The 22,756-nt window shown below is 47.2% G+C and overlaps 1 protein-coding gene across 3 annotated transcripts in view; it reads right to left on the reverse strand.

Annotated features, from left to right (window-relative positions):
• The window catches only part of LOC123995456 (jun dimerization protein 2-like), a 43,722-nt gene that overhangs the window by 11,346 nt on the left and 9,620 nt on the right, over positions 1-22,756 (reverse strand). The window contains exon 1 of one of the 3 annotated variants that reach the window (XM_046299084.1): positions 6,306-6,566. The exons of the other annotated variants lie outside the window; for them this stretch is intronic. Within the exon in view, the coding sequence (XP_046155040.1) occupies positions 6,306-6,314 (9 nt within the window). The 5' untranslated portion in view covers positions 6,315-6,566. Of the gene's footprint in view, positions 1-6,305; positions 6,567-22,756 lie in introns of those variants that run through there. 3 annotated transcript variants of the gene reach the window in all.

Consider the following 22,756-nt stretch of genomic DNA (forward strand, 5'->3'; position numbering starts at 1 on the left):
TACATATTCTTTATCCCTTTACACTTGTGTCTATATAAGGTAGTCGTTTTGGAATTGTTAGCTAGATTACTTGTTGGTTATTACTGCATTGTCGGAACTAGAAGCACAAGCATTTCGCTACACTCGCACTAACATCTGCTAACCATGTGTATGTGACAAATAACATTTGATTTGAGGTCAAGACCCTGATGAGGACGACAAGCCCGCAGATGAGCTTCCCTGAGATAGTTTCAACTTCACCGTCAGCAAAAGCTCCAAGGTCTGTGGCATTTTCTTCCTGAAGGCGTATTGGAGCCGACTCCGGGAGGGCAACGTCGTCTGAGAAAGGGAGCTGAGCCACTTCTGTTCCAATGGAACAATTAGGTTATTCAGTTTACGGGGAATCCCATCCCTACGCTAAACAGGCTTTGGGCTGATTCATATAGGAGACATGAGATAAGATTATACAAATCTCTTCAACCTGAATCTACAGAGGAGCTGCATTGGCCGGAGTGTGTCAGAGTATAAAAACTATACAAGAAACTCCTTCCAACTATAAAAACCTACACAAGAAACTCCTTCCAACTATAAAAACCTACACAAGAAACTCCTTCCAACTATTAAAACCTACACAAGAAACTCCTTCCAACTATAAAAACCTACACAAGAAACTCCTTCCAACTATTAAAACCTACACAAGAAACTCCTTCCAACTATAAAAACCTACACAAGAAACTCCTTCCAACTATTAAAACCTACACAAGAAACTCCTTCCAACTATTAAAACCTACACAAGAAACTCCTTCCAACTATTAAAAACTACACAATAAACTCCTTCCAACTATAAAAACCTACACAAGAAACTCCTTCCAACTATTAAAAATTACACAATAAACTCCTTCCAACTATTAAAAATTACACAATAAACTCCTTCCAACTATTAAAAATTACACAATAAACTCCTTCCAACTATAAAAACCTACACAAGAAACTCCTTCCAACTATTAAAAATTACACAATAAACTCCTTCCAACTATAAAAATTACACAATAAACTCCTTCCAACTATTAAAAATTACACAATAAACTCCTTCCAACTATAAAAATTACACAATAAACTCCTTCCAACTATAAAAATTACACAATAAACTCCTTCCAACTATAAAAATTACACAATAAACTCCTTCCAACTATAAAAACCTACACAAGAAACTCCTTCCAACTATTAAAAATTACACAATAAACTCCTTCCAACTATTAAAACCTACACAAGAAACTCCTTCCAACTATAAAAACCTACACAAGAAACTCCTTCCAACTATTAAAAATTACACAATAAACTCCTTCCAACTATAAAAATTACACAATAAACTCCTTCCAACTATTAAAAATTACACAATAAACTCCTTCCAACTATTAAAAACCTACACAAGAAACTCTTTCCAACTATTAAAAATTACACAATAAACTCCTTCCAACTATTAAAACCTACACAAGAAACTCCTTCCAACTATAAAAAAAACATTCAAACTAGATCCAGATGTTTATCGAACTGATCAACAAGACTGATGTTTAACTCTGTCTGCAGAGTTTGGAGGTTTGAGAAAAAGGACCAAAAATATCCAGTGCTAGATCAAAGACCTTTCCAACAACGAACACACAGTTAAGACCAACCCCCCCCCCCCCCCCTCAGAGACATGTCTTGTTGTGAACACCCTCGATTGTTTGGCACATGGAACAATTAAGACCCCCCCCCCTCAGAGACATGTCTTGCTGTGAACACCCTCGATTGTTTGGCACATGGAACAATTAAGACACACCCCCCCCCAGAAGCAGGTAGTGGTTGCTAAAAGCCAGAGGGTGAAAAGGGGCTTTTTACCACTCCCTTTTCAAAAGGGGGGTCTTGTATGTTACATTTACATTTTTACATTTAAGTCATTTAGCAGACGCTCTTATCCAGAGCGACTTACAAATTGGTGCATTCACCTTATGACATCCAGTGGGACACTTAACAATAGTGCATCTAAAACTTAGGGGGTGGGGTGAGAGGGATTACTTAACCTATCCTAGGTATTCCTTAAAGAGGTGGGGTTTCAGGTGTCTCCGGAAGGTGGTGATTGACTCCGCTGTCCTGGCGTCGTGAGGGAGTTTGTTCCACCATTGGGGGCCAGGGCAGCGAACAGTTTTGACTGGGCTGAGCGGGAGCTGTACTTCCTCAGTGGTAGGGAGGCGAGCAGGCCAGAGGTGGATGAACGCAGTGCCCTTGTTTGGGTGTAGGGCCTGATCAGAGCCTGGAGGTACTGAGGTGCCGTTCCCCTCACAGCTCCGTAGGCAAGCACCATGGTCTTGTAGCGGATGCGAGCTTCAACTGGAAGCCAGTGGAGAGAACGGAGGAGCGGGGTGACGTGAGAGAACTTGGGAAGGTTGAACACCAGACGGGCTGCGGCGTTCTGGATGAGTTGAAGGGGTTTAATGGCACAGGCAGGGAGCCCAGCCAACAGCGAGTTGCAGTAATCCAGACGGGAGATGACAAGTGCCTGGATTAGGACCTGCGCCGCTTCCTGTGTGAGGCAGGGTCGTACTCTGCGGATGTTGTAGAGCATGAACCTACAGGAACGGGCCACCGCCTTGATGTTAGTTGAGAACGACAGGGTGTTGTCCAGGATCACACCAAGGTTCTTGGCGCTCTGGGAGGAGGACACAGTGGAGTTGTCAACCGTGATGGCGAGATCATGGAACGGGCAGTCCTTCCCCGGGAGGAAGAGCAGCTCCGTCTTGCCGAGGTTCAGCTTGAGGTGGTGATCCGTCATCCACACTGATATGTCTGCCAGACATGCAGAGATGCGATTCGCCACCTGGTCATCAGAAGGGGGAAAGGAGAAGATTAATTGTGTGTCGTCTGCATAGCAATGATAAGAGAGACCATGTGAGGTTATGACAGAGCCAAGTGACTTGGTGTATAGCGAGAATAGGAGAGGGCCAAGAACAGAGCCCTGGGGACACCAGTGGTGAGAGCGCGTGGTGAGGAGACAGATTCTCGCCACGCCACCTGGTAGGAGCGACCTGTCAGGTAGGACGCAATCCAAGCGTGGGCCGCGCCGGAGATGCCCAACTCGGAGAGGGTGGAGAGGAGGATCTGATGGTTCACAGTATCGAAGGCAGCCGATAGATCTAGAAGGATGAGAGCAGAGGAGAGAGAGTTAGCTTTAGCAGTGCGGAGCGCCTCCGTGATACAGAGGAGAGCAGTCTCAGTTGAATGACTAGTCTTGAAACCTGACTGATTTGGATCAAGAAGGTCATTCAGAGAGAGATAGCGGGAGAGCTGGCCAAGGACGGCACGTTCAAGAGTTTTGGAGAGAAAAGAAAGAAGGGATACTGGTCTGTAATTGTTGACATCGGAGGGATCGAGTGTAGGTTTTTTCAGAAGGGGTGCAACTCTCGCTCTCTTGAAGACGGAAGGGACGTAGCCAACGGTCAGGGATGAGTTGATGAGCGAGGTGAGGTAAGGGGAGAAGGTCTCCGGAAATGGTCTGGAGAAGAGAGGAGGGGATAGGGTCAAGCGGGCAGGTTGTTGGGCGGCCGGCCGTCACAAGACGCGAGATTTCATCTGGAGAGAGAGGGGAGAAAGAGGTCAGAGCATAGGGTAGGGCAGTGTGAGCAGAACCAGCGGTGTCGTTTGACTTAGCAAACGAGGATCGGATGTCGTCGACCTTCTTTTCAAAATGGTTGACGAAGTCATCTGCAGAGAGGGAGGAGGGGGGGGGGAGGGGGCGGAGGATTCAGGAGGGAGGAGAAGGTGGCAAAGAGCTTCCTAGGGTTAGAGGCAGAAGCTTGGAATTTAGCGTGGTAGAAAGTGGCTTTAGCAGCAGAGACAGAGGAGGAAAATGTAGAGAGGAGGGAGTGAAAGGATGCCAGGTCCGCAGGGAGGCGAGTTTTCCTCCATTTCCGCTCGGCTGCCCGGAGCCCTGTTCTGTGAGCTCGCAATGAGTCATCGAGCCACGGAGCGGGAGGGAGGACCGAGCCGGCCTGGAGGATAGGGGACATAGAGAGTCAAGGGATGCAGAGAGGGAGGAGAGGAGGGTTGAGGAGGCAGAATCAGGAGATAGGTGGGAGAAGGTTTGAGCGGAGGGAAGAGATGATAGGATGGAAGAGGAGAGAGTAGCGGGGGAGAGAGAGCGAAGGTTGGGACGGCGCGATACCATCCGAGTAGGGGCAGTGTGGGAGGTGTTGGATGAGAGCGAGAGGGAAAAGGATACAAGGCAGTGGTCGGAGACTTGGAGGGGAGTTGCAATGAGGTTAGTGGAAGAACAGCATCTAGTAAAGATGAGGTCGAGCGTATTGCCTGCCTTGTGAGTAGGGGGGAAGGTGAGAGGGTGAGGTCAAAAGAGGAGAGGAGTGGAAAGAAGGAGGCAGAGAGGAAAGAGTCAAAGGTAGACGTGGGGAGGTTAAAGTCGCCCAGAACTGTGAGAGGTGAGCCGTCCTCAGGAAAGGAGCTTATCAAGGCATCAAGCTCATTGATGAACTCTCCGAGGGAACCTGGAGGGCGATAAATGATAAGGATGTTAAGCTTGAAAGGGCTAGTGACTGTGACAGCATGGAATTCAAAGGAGGCGATAGACAGATGGGTAAGGGGAGAAAGAGAGAATGACCACTTGGGAGAGATGAGGATCCCGGTGCCACCACCCCGCTGACCAGACGCTCTCGGGGTGTGCGAGAACACGTGGGCGGAAGAAGAGAGAGCAGTAGGAGTAGCAGTGTTGTCTGTGGTGATCCATGTTTCCGTCAGGGCCAAGAAGTCGAGGGACTGGAGGGAGGCATGGGCTGAGATGAACTCTGCCTTGTTGACCGCAGATTGGCAGTTCCAGAGGCTACCGGAGACCTGGAACTCCACGTGGGTCGTGCGCGCTGGGACCACCAGAGTAGGGTGGCCGCGGCCACGCGGTGAGGAGCGTTTGTATGGTCTGTGCAGAGAGGAGAGAACAGGGATAAACCGACACATAGTTGACAGGCTACAGAAGAGGCTACGCTAATGCAAAGGAGATTGGAATGACAAGTGGACTACACGTCTCGAATGTTCAGAAAGTTAAGCTACGTAGCAAGAATCTTATTGACCAAAATGATTAAAATGATACAGTACTGCTGAATGTTCTCTGTTTGTGTCGCCAGGCTGAATGTTTGCAGGAAAAGTGGGTGGTCAGTGTTTGATGATGCAACACACTCTCTGTATTCTCGCAGTCAAGCAGAAAAGCCAGTCGGTGCCACACAGCCAATATACTAATATACTGTACCCCCAGACAGACAAAGACAGTCACACAGGACAGGGCACGGCAGAGCAGGACAGGGCACGGCAGGACAGGGCAGGACTGGGCACGGCAGGACAGGGCACGGCAGGACAGGGCACGGCAGGACAGGGCACGGCAGGACAGGGCACGGCAGGACAGGGCACGGCAGGACAGAGCAGGACAGGGCACGGCAGGACAGAGCAGGACAGGGCAGGACAGGGCACAGCAGGACAGAGCAGGACAGGGCACAGCAGGACAGAGCAGGACAGGGCACGGCAGGACAGAGCAGGACAGGGCATGGCAGGACAGGGCACAGCAGGACAGAGCAGGACAGGGCACGGCAGGACAGAGCAGGACAGGGCGCGGCAGGACAGAGCAGGACAGGGCATGGCAGGACAGGGCACAGCAGGACAGAGCAGGACAGGGCAGGACAGGACGGGGCACAGCAGGACAGGGCACAGCAGGACAGAGCAGGACAGGGCACGGCAGGACAGGGCACGGCAGGACAGGGCAGGACAGGACGGGGCACAGCAGGACAGGGCACAGCAGGACGGGGCACAGCAGGACAGGGCACAGCAGGACAGGGCACAGCAGGACAGGGCACAGCAGGACTGGGCACGGCAGAGTAGAGCACGGCAGGGCATGAATGTATGCTTTACAGAACCGCCTAGTCGACTGAAAGGCCTCAGGAGAAGCCAAACACACAGCACAGTCAAGGTGGGAGAGGAAATGTCATATATTAGAACTGCACTCAATGCAGGTCCTGGCTAGCTGGCACATGGCCAAGACCAATGGCATATGAGGCATGGCTGCGTGTAGGTCTAATGTGCCTGCGTGTGTGTTCGTAAAACTGTGTGCACAGACAAATTTGTGTGTGTGTGTGTGTGTGTGTGTGTGTGTGTGTGTGTGTGTGTGTGTGTGTGTGTGTGTGTGTGTGTGTGTGTGTGTGTGTGTGTGTGTGTGTGTGTGTGTGTGTGTGTGTGTGTGTGTGTGTGTGTGTGTGTATATTTATATATGTCAGGAAACCCTGGATTTCTCCACTCACATACTTCATCCGTCTTCAGGTCGACAAAATGGGTCCATTTCCTGCACCATTCCTGAGGCCAATTAGCTGCTCCAATCCAAGGCTGAGGCATTCAACCGCTGTGTCCCAAATGGCACTCTATTCCCCACATTGTGCCCTACCTTTGACCAGTACGCATAGAGCTCTGGTCTAAAGTTGTGCACTATAAAGGGAATAGGGTGCCATTTGGGATGCAACCCCAGACTCTACCATCAATACCCTAGCAGCTCCACTCTCCTACCATCAATACCCTAGCAGCTCCACTCTCCTACCATCAATACCCTAGCAGCTCCACTCTCCTACCACCAATACCCTAGCAGCTCCACTCTCCTACCATCAATACCCTAGCAGCTACACTCTCCTACCATCAATACCCTAGCAGCTCCACTCTCCTACCATCAATACCCTAGCAGCTCCACTCTCCTACCATCAATACCCTAGCAGCTACACTCTCCTACCATCAATACCCTAGCAGCTCCACTCTCCTACCATCAATACCCTAGCAGCTCCACTCTCCTACCATCAATACCCTAGCAGCTACACTCTCCTACCATCAATACCCTAGCAGCTCCACTCTCCTACCATCAATACCCTAGCAGCTACACTCTCCTACCATCAATACCCTAGCAGCTCCACTCTCCTACCATCAATACCCTAGCAGCTACACTCTCCTACCATCAATACCCTAGCAGCTCCACTCTCCTACCATCAATACCCTAGCAGCTCCACTCTCCTACCATCAATACCCTAGCAGCTCCACTCTCCTACCATCAATACCCTAGCAGCTACACTCTCCTACCATCAATACCCTAGCAGCTCCACTCTCCTACCATCAATACCCTAGCAGCTCCACTCTCCTACCATCAATACCCTAGCAGCTCCACTCTCCTACCACCAATACCCTAGCAGCTCCACTCTCCTACCATCAATACCCTAGCAGCTACACTCTCCTACCATCAATACCCTAGCAGCTCCACTCTCCTACCATCAATACCCTAGCAGCTCCACTCTCCTACCATCAATACCCTAGCAGCTACACTCTCCTACCATCAATACCCTAGCAGCTCCACTCTCCTACCATCAATACCCTAGCAGCTCCACTCTCCTACCATCAATACCCTAGCAGCTCCACTCTCCTACCATCAATACCCTAGCAGCTCCACTCTCCTACCATCAATACCCTAGCAGCTCCACTCTCCTACCACCAATACCCTAGCAGCTCCACTCTCCTACCATCAATACCCTAGCAGCTACACTCTCCTACCATCAATACCCTAGCAGCTCCACTCTCCTACCATCAATACCCTAGCAGCTCCACTCTCCTACCATCAATACCCTAGCAGCTCCACTCTCCTACCATCAATACCCTAGCAGCTCCACTCTCCTACCATCAATACCCTAGCCTAGCAGCTCCACACTTGCTAAAGGTGGCTAAAAGCAGGACCAGGGTGTATTCATTGGCACCATTTCCACAGTTGTTGACTGGCCAGTAGAAGCTAACCTAACCTATAGTGCATGGCTTACTTCCTCATGTATCCTCCTGGAGCATGGGCCATCCACATCATTAGCGCATGGCTACATTTACAACTAAAAGGCTTGCAGTAAAGCCCAAGGCTTTACACCTGCAGATAGGTTAAGTCACGGTCTGAAAGAGGCGTTCCCCACCACAGGGGGGAAAACAGGCGTTCCCCACCACAGGGGGAAAAGAGGCGTTCCCCACCACAGGGGGGAAAGAGGCGTTCCCCACCACAGGGGGAAAAGAGGTGTTCCCCACCACAGGGGGGAAAAGAGGCGTTCCCCACCACAGGGGGGAAAGAGGCGTTCCCCACCACAAGGGGAAAAGAGGCGTTCCCCACCACAGGGGGAAAAGAGGCGTTCCCCACCACAGGGGGGGAAACAGGCGTTCCCCACCACAGGGGGGAAAGAGGCGTTCCCCACCACAGGGGGAAAAGAGGCGTTCCCCACCACAGGGGGGAAAGAGGCGTTCCCCACCACAGGGGGGAAAACAGGCGTTCCCCACCACAGGGGGGAAAGAGGCGTTCCCCACCACAAGGGGAAAAGAGGCGTTCCCCACCACAGGGGGAAAAGAGGCGTTCCCCACCACAGGGGGGAAAACAGGCGTTCCCCACCACAGGGGGAAAGAGGCGTTCCCCACCACAGGGGGAAAAGAGGCGTTCCCCACCACAGGGGGAAAAGAGGCGTTCCCCACCTCAGGGGGGAAAGAGGCGTTCCACACCACAGGGGGAAAGAGGCGTTCCCCACCACAGGGGGAAAAGAGGCGTTCCCCACCACAGGGGGAAAAGAGGCGTTCCCCACCACAGGGGGAAAAGAGGCGTTCCCCACCACAGGGGGAAAAGAGGCGTTCCCCACCACAGGGGGAAAAGAGGCGTTCCCCACCACAGGGGGAAAAGAGGCGTTCCCCACCACAGGGGGAAAACAGGCGTTCCCCACCACAGGGGGAAAACAGGCGTTCCCCACCACAGGGGGGAAACTTGAAGCAGCCATGCTTCTCATCCAGAACACTCTTTAACTTATCCTGTTGAAAAACAGCACTGTTCGCCTCCTACATTTGGCCTCAGCATATTTGCCTGCTCGCCTCACATATCATCTTGCACAACTCTTAGTGACATGCAAACAGCCCAACCTATCTCTGGGCTGGAGAAGGAATAACATGGTGAAAATGAACAATGATAGTGATGCTCCTCTCTTCAAGACCTGAGCCATGGCTCCATTACTGCCTGGGAGTCCCAAATGACATTCCTTCTATAGTGCACTACTTGAAAACATAAAACTCTGGTCAATAGTATCGCACTATAAAAGGGTATAAGGGTAGTATTTGGAACACAGCCTCTGCACTCAGTCAGTCATACTATGCTACAGTGTGTGCTGTTGAGTTTCTGACCCAGGCTTCCTTTCTTAACCCTCTGGGGAGAAGAAGAATTTGATAAACGGAATTACACTCAGACGCCAATTTCTCACTTTAAAATGAATGCCAAACAAAAACCATTGATTTCTATGTTTAACAAACCATACTCTATGCACAATAAGTAAAACTTGTAATTAAAATACTGGATATGCAGATGCAAAGTTTGGTGACAGAGTTAGTATTAGTTAGTTAGTATTAGTTTGTTATTAGCATTAGTTCGTTATTAGCATTAGTTTGTTATTAGCATTAGTTCGTTATTAGCATTAGTTAAATATTAGCATTAGTTTGTTATTAGCATTAGTTCGATATTAGCATTAGTTCGGTATTAGCATTTGTTCGGTATTAGCATTAGTTCGTTATTAGCATTAGTTCGTTATTAGCATTAGTTCGTTATTAGCATTAGTTCGTTATTAGCATTAGTTCGTAGAGTTAGTATAATCTTCCTCAGTTTTATTCTGTTACCAAACTTTGTATCTGCAACATTTCTTCCTGTAAATGTGTTTTTTGTTAAAACAAATTCTGTGGAAATTGATAAAAGTAGTTCTGGTGCATAGAGTTCTACAGTTGGTTAAACTTTTGAAATCAAACGGTTTTGTTGAGTATACATGCTACACAAGGACAGTTAGGCCAACCTTACACAAACCCTCATTCTTTTGACTTTGGAGGGATCGGACAGTTAGGCTAAACTTACACAAACCCTCATTCTTTTGACTTTGGAGGGATCGGACAGTTAGGCTAAACTTACACAAACCCTCATTCTTTTGACTTTGGAGGGATCGGACAGTTAGGCTAAACTTACACAAACCCTCATTCTTTTGACTTTGGAGGGATCGGACAGTTAGGCTAAACTTACACAAACCCTCATTCTTTTGACTTTGGAGGGATCGGACAGTTAGGCTAAACTTACACAAACCCTCATTCTTTTGACTTTGGAGGGATCGGACAGTTAGGCTAAACTTACACAAACCCTCATTCTTTTGACTTTGGAGGGATCGGACAGTTAGGCTAAACTTACACAAACCCTCATTCTTTTGACTTTGGAGGGATCGGACAGTTAGGCTAAACTTACACAAACCCTCATTCTTTTGACTTTGGAGGGATCGGACAGTTAGGCTAAACTTACACAAACCCTCATTCTTTTGACTTTGGAGGGATCGGACAGTTAGGATAAACTGCAGATGGCACAAAAGTGGACTCCTAAAGGCCAGGGCCCCAGAGGTACTGTATGGTACTGTGCTGTCCAGGGCCCCAGAGGTACTGTATGGTACTGTGCTGTCCAGGGCCCCAGAGGTACTGTATGGTACTGTGCTGTCCAGGGCCCCAGAGGTACTGTATGGTACTGTGCTGTCCAGGGCCCCAGAGGTACTGTATGGTACTGTGCTGTCCAGGGCCCCAGAGGTACTGTATGGTACTGTGCTGTCCAGGGCCCCAGAGGTACTGTATGGTACTGTGCTGTCCAGGGCCCCAGAGGTACTGTATGGTACTGTGCTGTCCAGGGCCCCAGAGGTACTGTATGGTACTGTGCTGTCCAGGGCCCCAGAGGTACTGTATGGTACTGTGCTGCTGTACTGTGCTGTCCAGGGCCCCAGAGGTACTGTATGGTACTGTGCTGTCCAGGGCCCCAGAGGTACTGTATGGTACTGTGCTGTCCAGGGCCCCAGAGGTACTGTATGGTACTGTGCTGTCCAGGGCCCAGAGGTACTGTATGGTACTGTGCTGTCCAGGGCCCAGAGGTACTGTATGGTACTGTGCTGTCCAGGGCCCAGAGGTACTGTATGGTACTGTGCTGTCCAGGGCCCCAGAGGTACTGTATGGTACTGTGCTGTCCAGGGCCCAGAGGTACTGTATGGTACTGTGCTGTCCAGGGCCCCAGAGGTACTGTATGGTACTGTGCTGTCCAGGGCCCCAGAGGTACTGTATGGTACTGTGCTGTCCAGGGCCCCAGAGGTACTGTATGGTACTGTGCTGTCCAGGGCTGTGATGTGGTATGTTATGGTGTTGTGGTATGTTATGGTGATGTGGTATGTTATGGTGATGTGGTATGTTATGGTGATGTGGTATGTTATGGTGATGTGGTGTGTTATGGTGCTGTGATGTGGTATGTTATGGTGATGTGGTGTGTTATGGTGATGTGGTATGTTATGGTGATGTGGTATGTTATGGTGATGTGGTATGTTATGGTGCTGTGATGTGGTATGTTATGGTGATGTGGTATGTTATGGTGATGTGATATGGTGTGTTATGGTGATGTGGTATGTTATGGTGATGTGATGTGGTATGTTATGGTGATGTGGTATGTTATGGTGCTGTGATGTGGTGTGTTATGGTGATGTGGTATGTTATGGTGATGTGGTATGTTATGGTGTTGTGGTATGTTATGGTGATGTGATGTGGTATGTTATGGTGATGTGGTATGTTATGGTGCTGTGATGTGGTATGTTATGGTGATGTGATGTGGTATGTTATGGTCCTGTGATGTGGTATGTTATGGTGATGTGGTATGTTATGGTCCTGTGATGTGGTATGTTATGGTGATGTGGTGTGTTATGGTGATGTGGTATGTTATGGTGATGTGGTGTGTTATGGTGCTGTGATGTGGTATGTTATGGTGCTGTGTTGTGGTATGTTATGGTGATGTGGTATGTTATGGTGCTGTGGTGTGGTATGTTATGGTGATGTGGTATGTTATGGTGATGTGGTGTGTTATGGTGCTGTGATGTGGTATGTTATGGTGATGTGGTGTGTTATGGTGATGTGGTATGTTATGGTGTTGTGGTATGTTATGGTGATGTGGTGTGTTATGGTGCTGTGATGTGGTATGTTATGGTGGTGTGGTATGTTATGGTGCTGTGGTATGTTATGGTGATGTGGTATGTTATGGTGATGTGGTATGTTATGGTGCTGTGATGTGGTATGTTATGGTGATGTGGTATGTTATGGTGATGTGGTATGTTATGGTGATGTGATATGGTGTGTTATGGTGATGTGGTATGTTATGGTGATGTGATATGGTGTGTTATGGTGATGTGGTATGTTATGGTGTTGTGATGTGGTATGTTATGGTGATGTGGTATGTTATGGTGCTGTGATGTGGTGTGTTATGGTGATGCGGTATGTTATGGTGATGTGGTATGTTATGGTGTTGTGGTATGTTATGGTGATGTGATGTGGTATGTTATGGTGATGTGGTATGTTATGGTGCTGTGATGTGGTATGTTATGGTGATGTGATGTGGTATGTTATGGTCCTGTGATGTGGTATGTTATGGTCCTGTGATGTGGTATGTTATGGTGATGTGGTGTGTTATGGTGATGTGGTATGTTATGGTGATGTGGTATGTTATGGTGCTGTGTTGTGGTATGTTATGGTGATGTGGTATGTTATGGTGCTGTGGTATGTTATGGTGTTGTGGTATGTTATGGTGATGTGATATGGTGTGTTATGGTGATGTGGTATGTTATGGTGTTGTGATGTGGTATGTTATGGTGCTGTGGTATGTTATGGTGCTGTGATGTGGTATGTTATGGTGATGTGGTATGTTATGGTGTTGTGGTATGTTATGGTGATGTGATGTGGTATGTTATGGTGCTGTGATGTGGTATGTTATGGTGATGTGATGTGGTATGTTATGGTCCTGTGATGTGGTATGTTATGGTGATGTGGTGTGTTATGGTGATGTGGTATGTTATGGTGTTGTGGTATGTTATGGTGATGTGGTGTGTTATGGTGCTGTGATGTGGTATGTTATGGTGATGTGGTATGTTATGGTGCTGTGATGTGGTATGTTATGGTGATGTGGTATGTTATGGTGATGTGGTATGTTATGGTGATGTGGTATGTTATGGTGATGTGGTATGTTATGGTGATGTGATATGGTGTGTTATGGTGATGTGGTATGTTATGGTGTTGTGATGTGGTATGTTATGGTGCTGTGGTATGTTATGGTGCTGTGATGTGGTATGTTATGGTGATGTGGTATGTTATGGTGTTGTGGTATGTTATGGTGATGTGATGTGGTATGTTATGGTGCTGTGATGTGGTATGTTATGGTGATGTGGTGTGTTATGGTGATGTGGTATGTTATGGTGATGTGGTATGTTATGGTGCTGTGTTGTGGTATGTTATGGTGATGTGGTATGTTATGGTGCTGTGGTATGTTATGGTGTTGTGGTATGTTATGGTGATGTGGTGTGTTATGGTGCTGTGATGTGGTATGTTATGGTGATGTGGTGTGTTATGGTGATGTGGTATGTTATGGTGTTGTGGTATGTTATGGTGATGTGGTGTGTTATGGTGCTGTGATGTGGTATGTTATGGTGATGTGGTATGTTATGGTGTTGTGATGTGGTATGTTATGGTGCTGTGATGTGGTATGTTATGGTGATGTGGTATGTTATGGTGATGTGGTATGTTATGGTGATGTGATATGGTGTGTTATGGTGATGTGGTATGTTATGGTGTTGTGATGTGGTATGTTATGGTGCTGTGGTATGTTATGGTGCTGTGATGTGGTATGTTATGGTGATGTGGTATGTTATGGTGTTGTGGTATGTTATGGTGATGTGATGTGGTATGTTATGGTGCTGTGATGTGGTATGTTATGGTGATGTGGTATGTTATGGTGCTGTGATGTGGTATGTTATGGTGATGTGATGTGGTATGTTATGGTCCTGTGATGTGGTATGTTATGGTGATGTGGTATGTTATGGTGATGTGATGTGGTATGTTATGGTCCTGTGATGTGGTATGTTATGGTGATGTGGTGTGTTATGGTGATGTGGTATGTTATGGTGATGTGGTGTGTTATGGTGCTGTGATGTGGTATGTTATGGTGCTGTGTTGTGGTATGTTATGGTGATGTGGTATGTTATGGTGCTGTGGTATGTTATGGTGTTGTGGTATGTTATGGTGATGTGGTGTGTTATGGTGCTGTGATGTGGTATGTTATGGTGATGTGGTGTGTTATGGTGATGTGGTATGTTATGGTGTTGTGGTATGTTATGGTGATGTGGTGTGTTATGGTGCTGTGATGTGGTATGTTATGGTGATGTGGTGTGTTATGGTGATGTGATGTGGTATGTTATGGTGATGTGGTATGTTATGGTGCTGTGGTGTGGTATGTTATGGTGATGTGGTATGTTATGGTGCTGTGGTATGTTATGGTGATGTGGTGTGTTATGGTGCTGTGATGTGGTATGTTATGGTGATGTGGTGTGTTATGGTGATGTGATGTGGTATGTTATGGTGATGTGGTATGTTATGGTGCTGTGGTGTGTTATGGTGATGTGGTATGTTATGGTGATGTGGTATGTTATGGTGCTGTGGTATGTTATGGTGATGTGGTATGTTATGGTGCTGTGGTATGTTATGGTGATGTGGTATGTTATGGTGTTGTGATGTGGTATGTTATGGTGCTGTGGTATGTTATGGTGCTGTGGTATGTTATGGTGCTGTGGTATGTTATGGTGCTGTGGTATGTTATGGTGCTGTGTTGTGGTATGTTATGGTGATGTGGTATGTTATGGTGATGTGGTATGTTATGGTGATGTGGTATGTTATGGTGATGTGATGTGGTATGTTATGGTGATGTGGTGTGTTATGGTGATGTGGTGTGTTATGGTGATGTGGTATGTTATGGTGATGTGATGTGGTATGTTATGGTGCTGTGTTGTGGTATGTTATGGTGATGTGGTATGTTATGGTGATGTGATATGTTATGGTGTTGTGGTATGTTATGGTGATGTGGTATGTTATGGTGATGTGGTATGTTATGGTGATGTGGTGATGTGATGTGGTATGTTATGGTGATGTGGTGTGTTATGGTGATGTGGTATGTTATGGTGATGTGATGTGGTATGTTATGGTGCTGTGATGTGGTATGTTATGGTGCTGTGATGTGGTATGTTATGGTGATGTGGTATGTTATGGTGATGTGGTGTGGTATGTTATGGTGATGTGGTATGTTATGGTGATGTGATGTGGTATGTTATGGTGATGTGGTGTGTTATGGTGATGTGGTGTGTTATGGTGATGTGGTATGTTATGGTGATGTGATGTGGTATGTTATGGTGCTGTGATGTGGTATGTTATGGTGATGTGGTATGTTATGGTGCTGTGATGTGGTATGTTATGGTGATGTCCAGGGCCGTGTTGTGGTATGTTATGGTGCTGTGATGTGGTATGTTATGGTGCTGTGATGTGGTATGTTATGGTCCTGTGATGTGGCATGTTATGGTGTTGTGGTATGTTATGGTCCAGGGCCGTGTTGTACTCTGCTCTGTTGTGGTTCATCTTGGGTCGTTCAACTCAGAGGAAGAGGAAGTTGTGAACAGAAAACAGGAACTCAGCCCACAGCTTTCAGCCCACAGCTTTCAGCCCACAGCTTTCAGCCCACAGCGTTCAGCCCACAGCTTTCAGCCCACAGCTTTCAGCCCACAGCGTTCAGCCCACAGCGTTCAGCCCACAGCGTTCAGCCCACAGCGTTCAGTCCACAGCGTTCAGCCCACAGCTTTCAGCCCACAGCTTTCAGCCCACAGCTTTCAGCCCACAGCTTTCAGCCCACAGCGTTCAGCCCACAGCTTTCAGCCCACAGCTTTCAGCCCACAGCTTTCCAGCTCATTTCTCCTTATTTTCTGCTCACGGTTTGATCAGGCTTTATGAGCTGCATACAACCTGTCTTTGGCAGGCCCCGATGTTGAGAAACCAGCGTCTCAAAACCACATTGAAGACGTGGTGACTAAACATTCCCATTACCACCATTCATTCATTTAATACCAATGGTAGCCTGGTCCCAGACCTGTTTGTACTCTCTTTCAAACTCCTATGGTAATTGACATGCATGAGTTGGCAGGATGGCACAACTGATCTGGGACCAGGCTATATCGATGAAGAGGACAGTACCTCAACAACATGGTCAGTGAGTGTGGGTATATGCACACAATAATGTGATTATTGTGGATAGTCAGATTAATATAATAGTTTGATTAAAACATTTAAAATGCTTAGCAGGAAGAACAATTTCCCTAATAATCCTGTTTCCATGGACACATCTGAAATCAGTCTACCTGATCCTGTTTCCATGGACACATCTGAAATCAGTCTACCTGATCCTGTTTCCATGGACACATCTGAAATCAGTCTACCTGATCCTGTTTCCATGGACACATCTGAAATCAGTCTACCTGATCCTGTTTCCATGGACACATCTGAAATCAGTCTACCTGATCCTGTTTCCATGGACACATCTGAAATCAGTCTACCTGATCCTGTTTCCATGGACACATCTGAAATCAGTCTACCTGATCCTGTTTCCATGGACACATCTGAAATCAGTCTACCTGATCCTGTTTCCATGGACACATCTGAAATCAGTCTACCTGATCCTGTTTCCATGGACACTACCTGATGGCACTCTGATAAATGTAGAAAATAAATGTTCTACCACAGCGAACATATTATTTTCGGGATTTGATTCTGAATTATGTGAAAACGACTTCAACTACGCTACATTCAGTTGTTCCAAACTCAGTTCACTGGCGCTAAAGATTGACTCTGGAGGCATTGACTCTCGACCCCCTGTATAACCATTGACTCTGTGACCCAGCACATTGACTCTGTATATAGCCTCCACATTGACTCCGGTACCCCCTGTATATAGCCTCCACATTGATTGACTCTGTCCACTGACTCTGTACCCCCTGTATATAGCCTCCACATTGACTCTGTACCGGTACCCCCTGTATATAGTCTACCACATTGACTTGACTCTGTACCCCCTGTATATAGCCTCCACATTGACTCTGGTACCCCTGTATATAGTCTCCACATTGACTCTGTACCGTACCCCCTGTATATAGTCTCCCCCTGTATATAGCCTCCACATTGATTCTGTACCGGTACACATTGACTCCTGTACCCCTGTACCCGTATTGCCTCCACATTGACTCTGTACCGGTACCCCCTGTATATAGTCTCTACATTGACTCTGTACCCCCTGTATATAGCCTCCACATTGTACCCCCTGTATATAGCCTCCACATTGACTCTGTACCGGTACCCCCTGTATATAGCCTCCACATTGATTCTGTAGCCTCCACATTGACTCTGTACACCCTGTATATTGCCTCCACATGGACTCTGTACCCCGGTACATGTTACTCTTTACCCCTGTATATAGTCTCTCCACATTGACTCTGTACCGGTACTCAGCCTACCCCTGTATATAGCCTCCACATTGACTCTGTACCGGTACCCCCTGTATGAGACACCTGCTAGCCTCCACATTGACTCTGTACCGGTACAAAGGAATAAATAGGGAGTCCCCTGTATATAGCCTCCACATTGACTCTGTGACCATGGTAGCGCCTCCTGGCGCACCCCTGTATATAGCCTCCACATTGACTCTGTACCGGTACCCCCTGTATATAGCCTCCACATTGACTCTGTACCGGTACACCCTGCAACAATACCTTGGACTCTTAATATAGTCTCCACAAATTGACTCTGTACTTGACTCGGTACCCCCTGTATATAGCCTCCACATTGACTCTGTGCACCAACCTGATTGGCCCTGAAGTCTGCAATTGAGACCGTTAGACCCTGTATATAGTCCTAGTCTCCCTCCAAAACTGTGACGGACCGGGATGGACCTCTGTCTGAAACGGCGTCTAACGGAGCGCCATGAATTCTGAATACACATTGACTCTGTACCGGTACCATGGCAACCGTTTGCAGAATCTGTACAGTCTGTCCAAACGACTGTATATAGCCTCCACATTGACTCTGTACCGGTAACACCCTGTCCACATTGATAGCCTCCACATTGACTCTGTACCGTCCGAACAGGCAGCCCCCGCGTGTCATGATACCACATTGACCTGTATAAAGCCTCGCTACGGTTATTTTACTGCTGCTCTTTAAATATTTGTTACCTTTATTTATTTTATTTATTTATTTTATTTTGTATTCATCTGCATTGAAGGTTAAGGGTTTGTAAGTAAGCATTTCACTGTTTTCGACGATTAATACACTGATTAAGGTTTTTACGCCGATTAAGATGAGCAGAGTAAGGTGTTTACATGACTAATACCATACTCAGCCTACTGCCTTCAATTAGTTTAATATCTAATTATTACTGTGCATGTAAAATCTACTCAATGAGTCCTTTAGGTTACAATCATGAGCTAGCTATCATTAGCCAAATGTTAGCCTGGCTCTGTGTCAGGGAGGTAGAGGGTTTGGTAATCGTTAGCCTGGCTCTGTGGCAGAGAGGTAGATGGGGTTTGGTCATCGTTAGCCTGTAAACGGTGAAGCAGAAAAGAAATAGCTCACTGGCTCTGTGGAGAGAGGTAGAGGGTTAAAGTCGTAGTGTCTCAAATCTGATACTCTGTGGCAGACCGGAGGTAGAGGGTTTGCTCAGTCAAAGCCAGAGGGGGGAGAATCGTTAGCCTGGCTCTGTGGCAGGGAGGTAGAGGGTTTGGTCATCGTTAGCCTGGCTCTGTGGCAGAGAGGTAGAGGGTTTGGTCATCGTTAGCCTGGCTCTGTGTCAGAGAGGTAGAGGGTTTGGTAATCGTTAGCCTGGCTCTGTGTCAGAGAGGTAGAGGGTTTGGTCATCGTTAGCCTGGCTCTGTGGCAGAGAGGTAGAGGGTTTGGTAATCGTTAGCCTGGCTCTGTGGCAGGGAGGTAGAGGGTTTGGATGGAACAGGAACGGATCGTTAGCCTGGCTCTGTGGCAGAGAGGTAGAGGGTTTGGTCATCGTTAGCCTGGCTCTGTGTCAGAGAGGTAGAGGGTTTGGTAATCGTTAGCCTGGCTCTGTGTCAGAGAGGTAGAAGGTTTGGTAATCGTTAGCCTGGCTCTGTGGCAGAGAGGTAGAGGGTTTGGTCATCGTTAGCCTGGCTCTGTGGCAGAGAGGTAGAGGGTTTGGTAATCGTTAGCCTGGCTCTGTGGCAGAGAGGTAGAGGGTTTGGTCATCGTTAGCCTGGCTCTGTGGCAGAGAGGTAGAGGGTTTGGTAATCGTTAGCCTGGCTCTGTGTCAGAGAGGTAGAGGGTTTGGTAATCGTTAGCCTGGCTCTGTGTCAGGGAGGTAGAGGGTTTGGTAATCGTTAGCCTGGCTCTGTGGCAGAGAGGTAGAGGGTTTGGTATTCGTTAGCCTGGCTCTGTGTCAGAGAGGTAGAGGGTTTGGTATTCGTTAGCCTGGCTCTGTGTCAGGGAGGTAGAGGGTTTGGTATTCGTTAGCCTGGCTCTGTGGCAGGGAGGTAGAGCCTGGTTTGGTATTGGCTCGTTAGCCTGGCTCTGTGGCAGGGAGCCTGGCTCTGTGTCAGGGAGAGAGGGTTTGGCCTTTAGTATTCGTTAGCCTTGGTATTAATATTACTGAAAATGCATATGATCACATGATGTCAGAGACTACAGGATGTGGTTAATATCCAAGAGAGGAACTTCATCAAGTCTTCATCCCAAATACAAACCTATTAACTAAGTAGTGCACTACGTTTGACCAGAGTCCTATGGGTCCTGTAAGTAGTGCACTACGTTTGACCAGAGTCCTATGGGTCCTATAAGTAGTGCACTACGTTTGACCAGAGTCCTATGGGTCCTATAAGTAGTGCACTACGTTTGACCAGAGTCCTATGGGTCCTATAAGTAGTGCACTACATTTGACCAGAGTCCTATGGGTCCTATAAGTAGTGCACTACTTTTGACCAGAGTCCTATGGGTCCTATAAGTAGTGCACTATGTTTGACCAGAGTCCTATGGGTCCTATAAGTGCACTAGTTTGAGTCCTATGGGTCCTGCACATTTGACCAGAGTCCTATGGGTCCTATAAGTAGCACTAGTTTGACCCTATGGGTCCTATAAGTAGTGCACTACATTTGACCAGTAGTGCACTAGGTTTGACCAGAGTCCTATGGGTCCTATAAGTAGTGCACTAGTTTGACCAGAGTCCTATGGGTCCTATACTAGTGCACTACATTTGACCAGAGTCCTATGGGTCCTATAAGTAGTGCACTATGTTTGACCAGAGTTTGTCCAGAGTTTGACCCTATGGGTCCTATAAGCACTACGTTTAGTGCACTGCAATATGTTTGACCAGAGTCCTATGGGTCCTATAAGTAGTGCACTACGTTTGTCCTATGGGTCCAGAGTTTCCAGAGTCCCATGGGTCCTATAAGTAGTGCACTGACCAGACTATGGGTTTGACCAGAGTCCTATGGGTCCTATAAGTGCACTAGTGCACTACGTTTGACCAGAGTCCTATAGGGTTTCCAGATATGGGTCCTATAAGTAGTGCACTATGTTTGACCAGAGTCCTATGGGTCCTAGTAGTGCACTACATTTGACCAGAGTCCTATGGGTCCTATAAGTAGTGCACTAGGGTTTGACCAGAGTATGGGTCCTATAAGTAGTGCACTATGTTTGACCAGAGTCCTATGGGTCCTATAAGTAGTGCACTACGTTTGCACTATAAGTAGTGCACTACGTTTGACCAGAGTCCTATGGGTCCTATAAGTAGTGCACTATGTTTGACCAGAGTCCTATGGGTCCTATAAGTAGTGCACTACGTTTGAACAGAGTCCTATGGGTCCTATAAGTAGTGCACTATGTAGAGAATAATGCGACATTTGGAACGCAGTCCAAGTGTCACGTTCTGACCTTAGTTCCTTTATTATGTGTTAGTTTGGTCATGGTGTGAGTTGGGGTGGGTAGTCTATGTTCTTCTTTTCTATGTTGTATTTCTGTGTTCGACCTGGTATGGTTCTCAATCGGAGGCAGCTGTCGATCGTTGTCTCTGATTGAGAATCATACTTAGGCAGCCTGTTTTCCCCATTTTGGTTGTGGGTGCTTGTTTTCTGTGTTTTCCACACATAACTGTTTAGTGTTCAGTTTTGATTAAAAACACTCAGAAGAGGAGGATAACCGTTACACCAAGCATCATTGCAATTCATTTTCCAGTCAAATCCTGACTAAGGCAAAGCACTGGGCCATGTGGCTGAGTGTTTTCCCAAACGTCCCCATGTCTCTCTATATATTTTATTTGACCTTTATTTAACTAGGCAAGTCAGTTAAGAACAAATTCTTATTTTCAATGACGGCCTAGGAACAGTGGGTTAACTGCCTGTTCAGGAGCAGAACGACAGATTTGTACCTTGTCAGCTCGGGGGTTTGAACTTGCAACCTTCCGGTTACTAGTCCAACGCTCTAACCACTAGGCTACCCTGCGGACACTGGCATTATACCTGCGGGATGGTCTAGGAGTGGAGAAGACAGTGGTTTTACACATCTCAATTCACTATAATTCACCAGAGTGATGGTCATATACACTCATAACCAGACATCAGATATGGAGTAATGAGATCGCTGCCGCTGCAGTACACGATAAACAGCCATCTGACTGTATGAAGTTCCCTGTAGGTCTATACAACATAACCTAAGACAATTTGAGCAATGCTTGAAATGAACACATTGGCCAACAACCCCAGCCAGATGTAATGCTGTCTCTCTCTCTCTCTCTCTCTCTCTCTCTCTCTCTCTCTCTCTCTCTCTCTCTCTCTCTCTCTCTCTCTCTCTCTCTCTCTCTCTCTCTCTCTCTCTCTCTCTCTCTCGCTCTCTCTCTCTCTCTCGCTCTGGTTAAGCAATCAGTCGATTATGTAACTCTGGTCAAGGAGGATTCCATGATGTTTCATAATTAAGTCTCTAATATTTCCTAATCTAGACTGTCCTCCCCACATCTCACACACACACACACACACACACACACACACACACACACACACACACACACACACACACACACACACACACACACACACACACACACACACACACACACACACACACACACACACACACACACACGTCCCCGCATTCTCTCCATAATGGTGTGGCCAGTTGCAAAATAATAACTCATAGGATGTGTCCCGAAATGGCACATCCCTATGGGCCCTGATCAAAACTAGTGCACTATATAGGGAATAGGGTGCCACAGAGCCCTGGTCTAAAGTAGTGCACTATATAGGGAATAGGGTGCCATAGAGCCCTGGTCTAACTAAAGTAGTGCACTATATAGGGAATAGGGTGCCATTTGGACCAGGTTATAGCACTACGAAACAGAAGCAGGTACTGTATTGTTGACACAAAGGAATTGTGAAATCTGGATATAGTTGTAGAAGTGTTGTTGCTGTCTCAGGGCGTTTCATGACCTCTCAATGGCTTTCTGTCTCTTGCCGTCATGGTGCCATTTCAGAAGCACCCTATGATACAATGTTTATACATACCATGTGGATTGACTTAGAAAACACTAGTCAGGGTCCAGTAGAACTCCAACTCACTCCTAGAGGATGAATCCCAAACGGAACCCTATTCCCTGGTCAAAAGTAGTGCACTATAAAGGGAATTGGATGTAGTTCTATACTACAGTATTCATGCCAGTAAGTGAGTCGCCTCCTGCCTGCTAGCTAGGTCTAGTTGTGGCATGGCTAGCTGTTAGCTAGGTCTAGTTGTGGCATGGCTA

This window comes from Oncorhynchus gorbuscha, linkage group LG14 (genome assembly GCF_021184085.1).
Source record: "Oncorhynchus gorbuscha isolate QuinsamMale2020 ecotype Even-year linkage group LG14, OgorEven_v1.0, whole genome shotgun sequence".
Taxonomy (NCBI): Eukaryota; Metazoa; Chordata; class Actinopteri; order Salmoniformes; family Salmonidae; genus Oncorhynchus; species Oncorhynchus gorbuscha.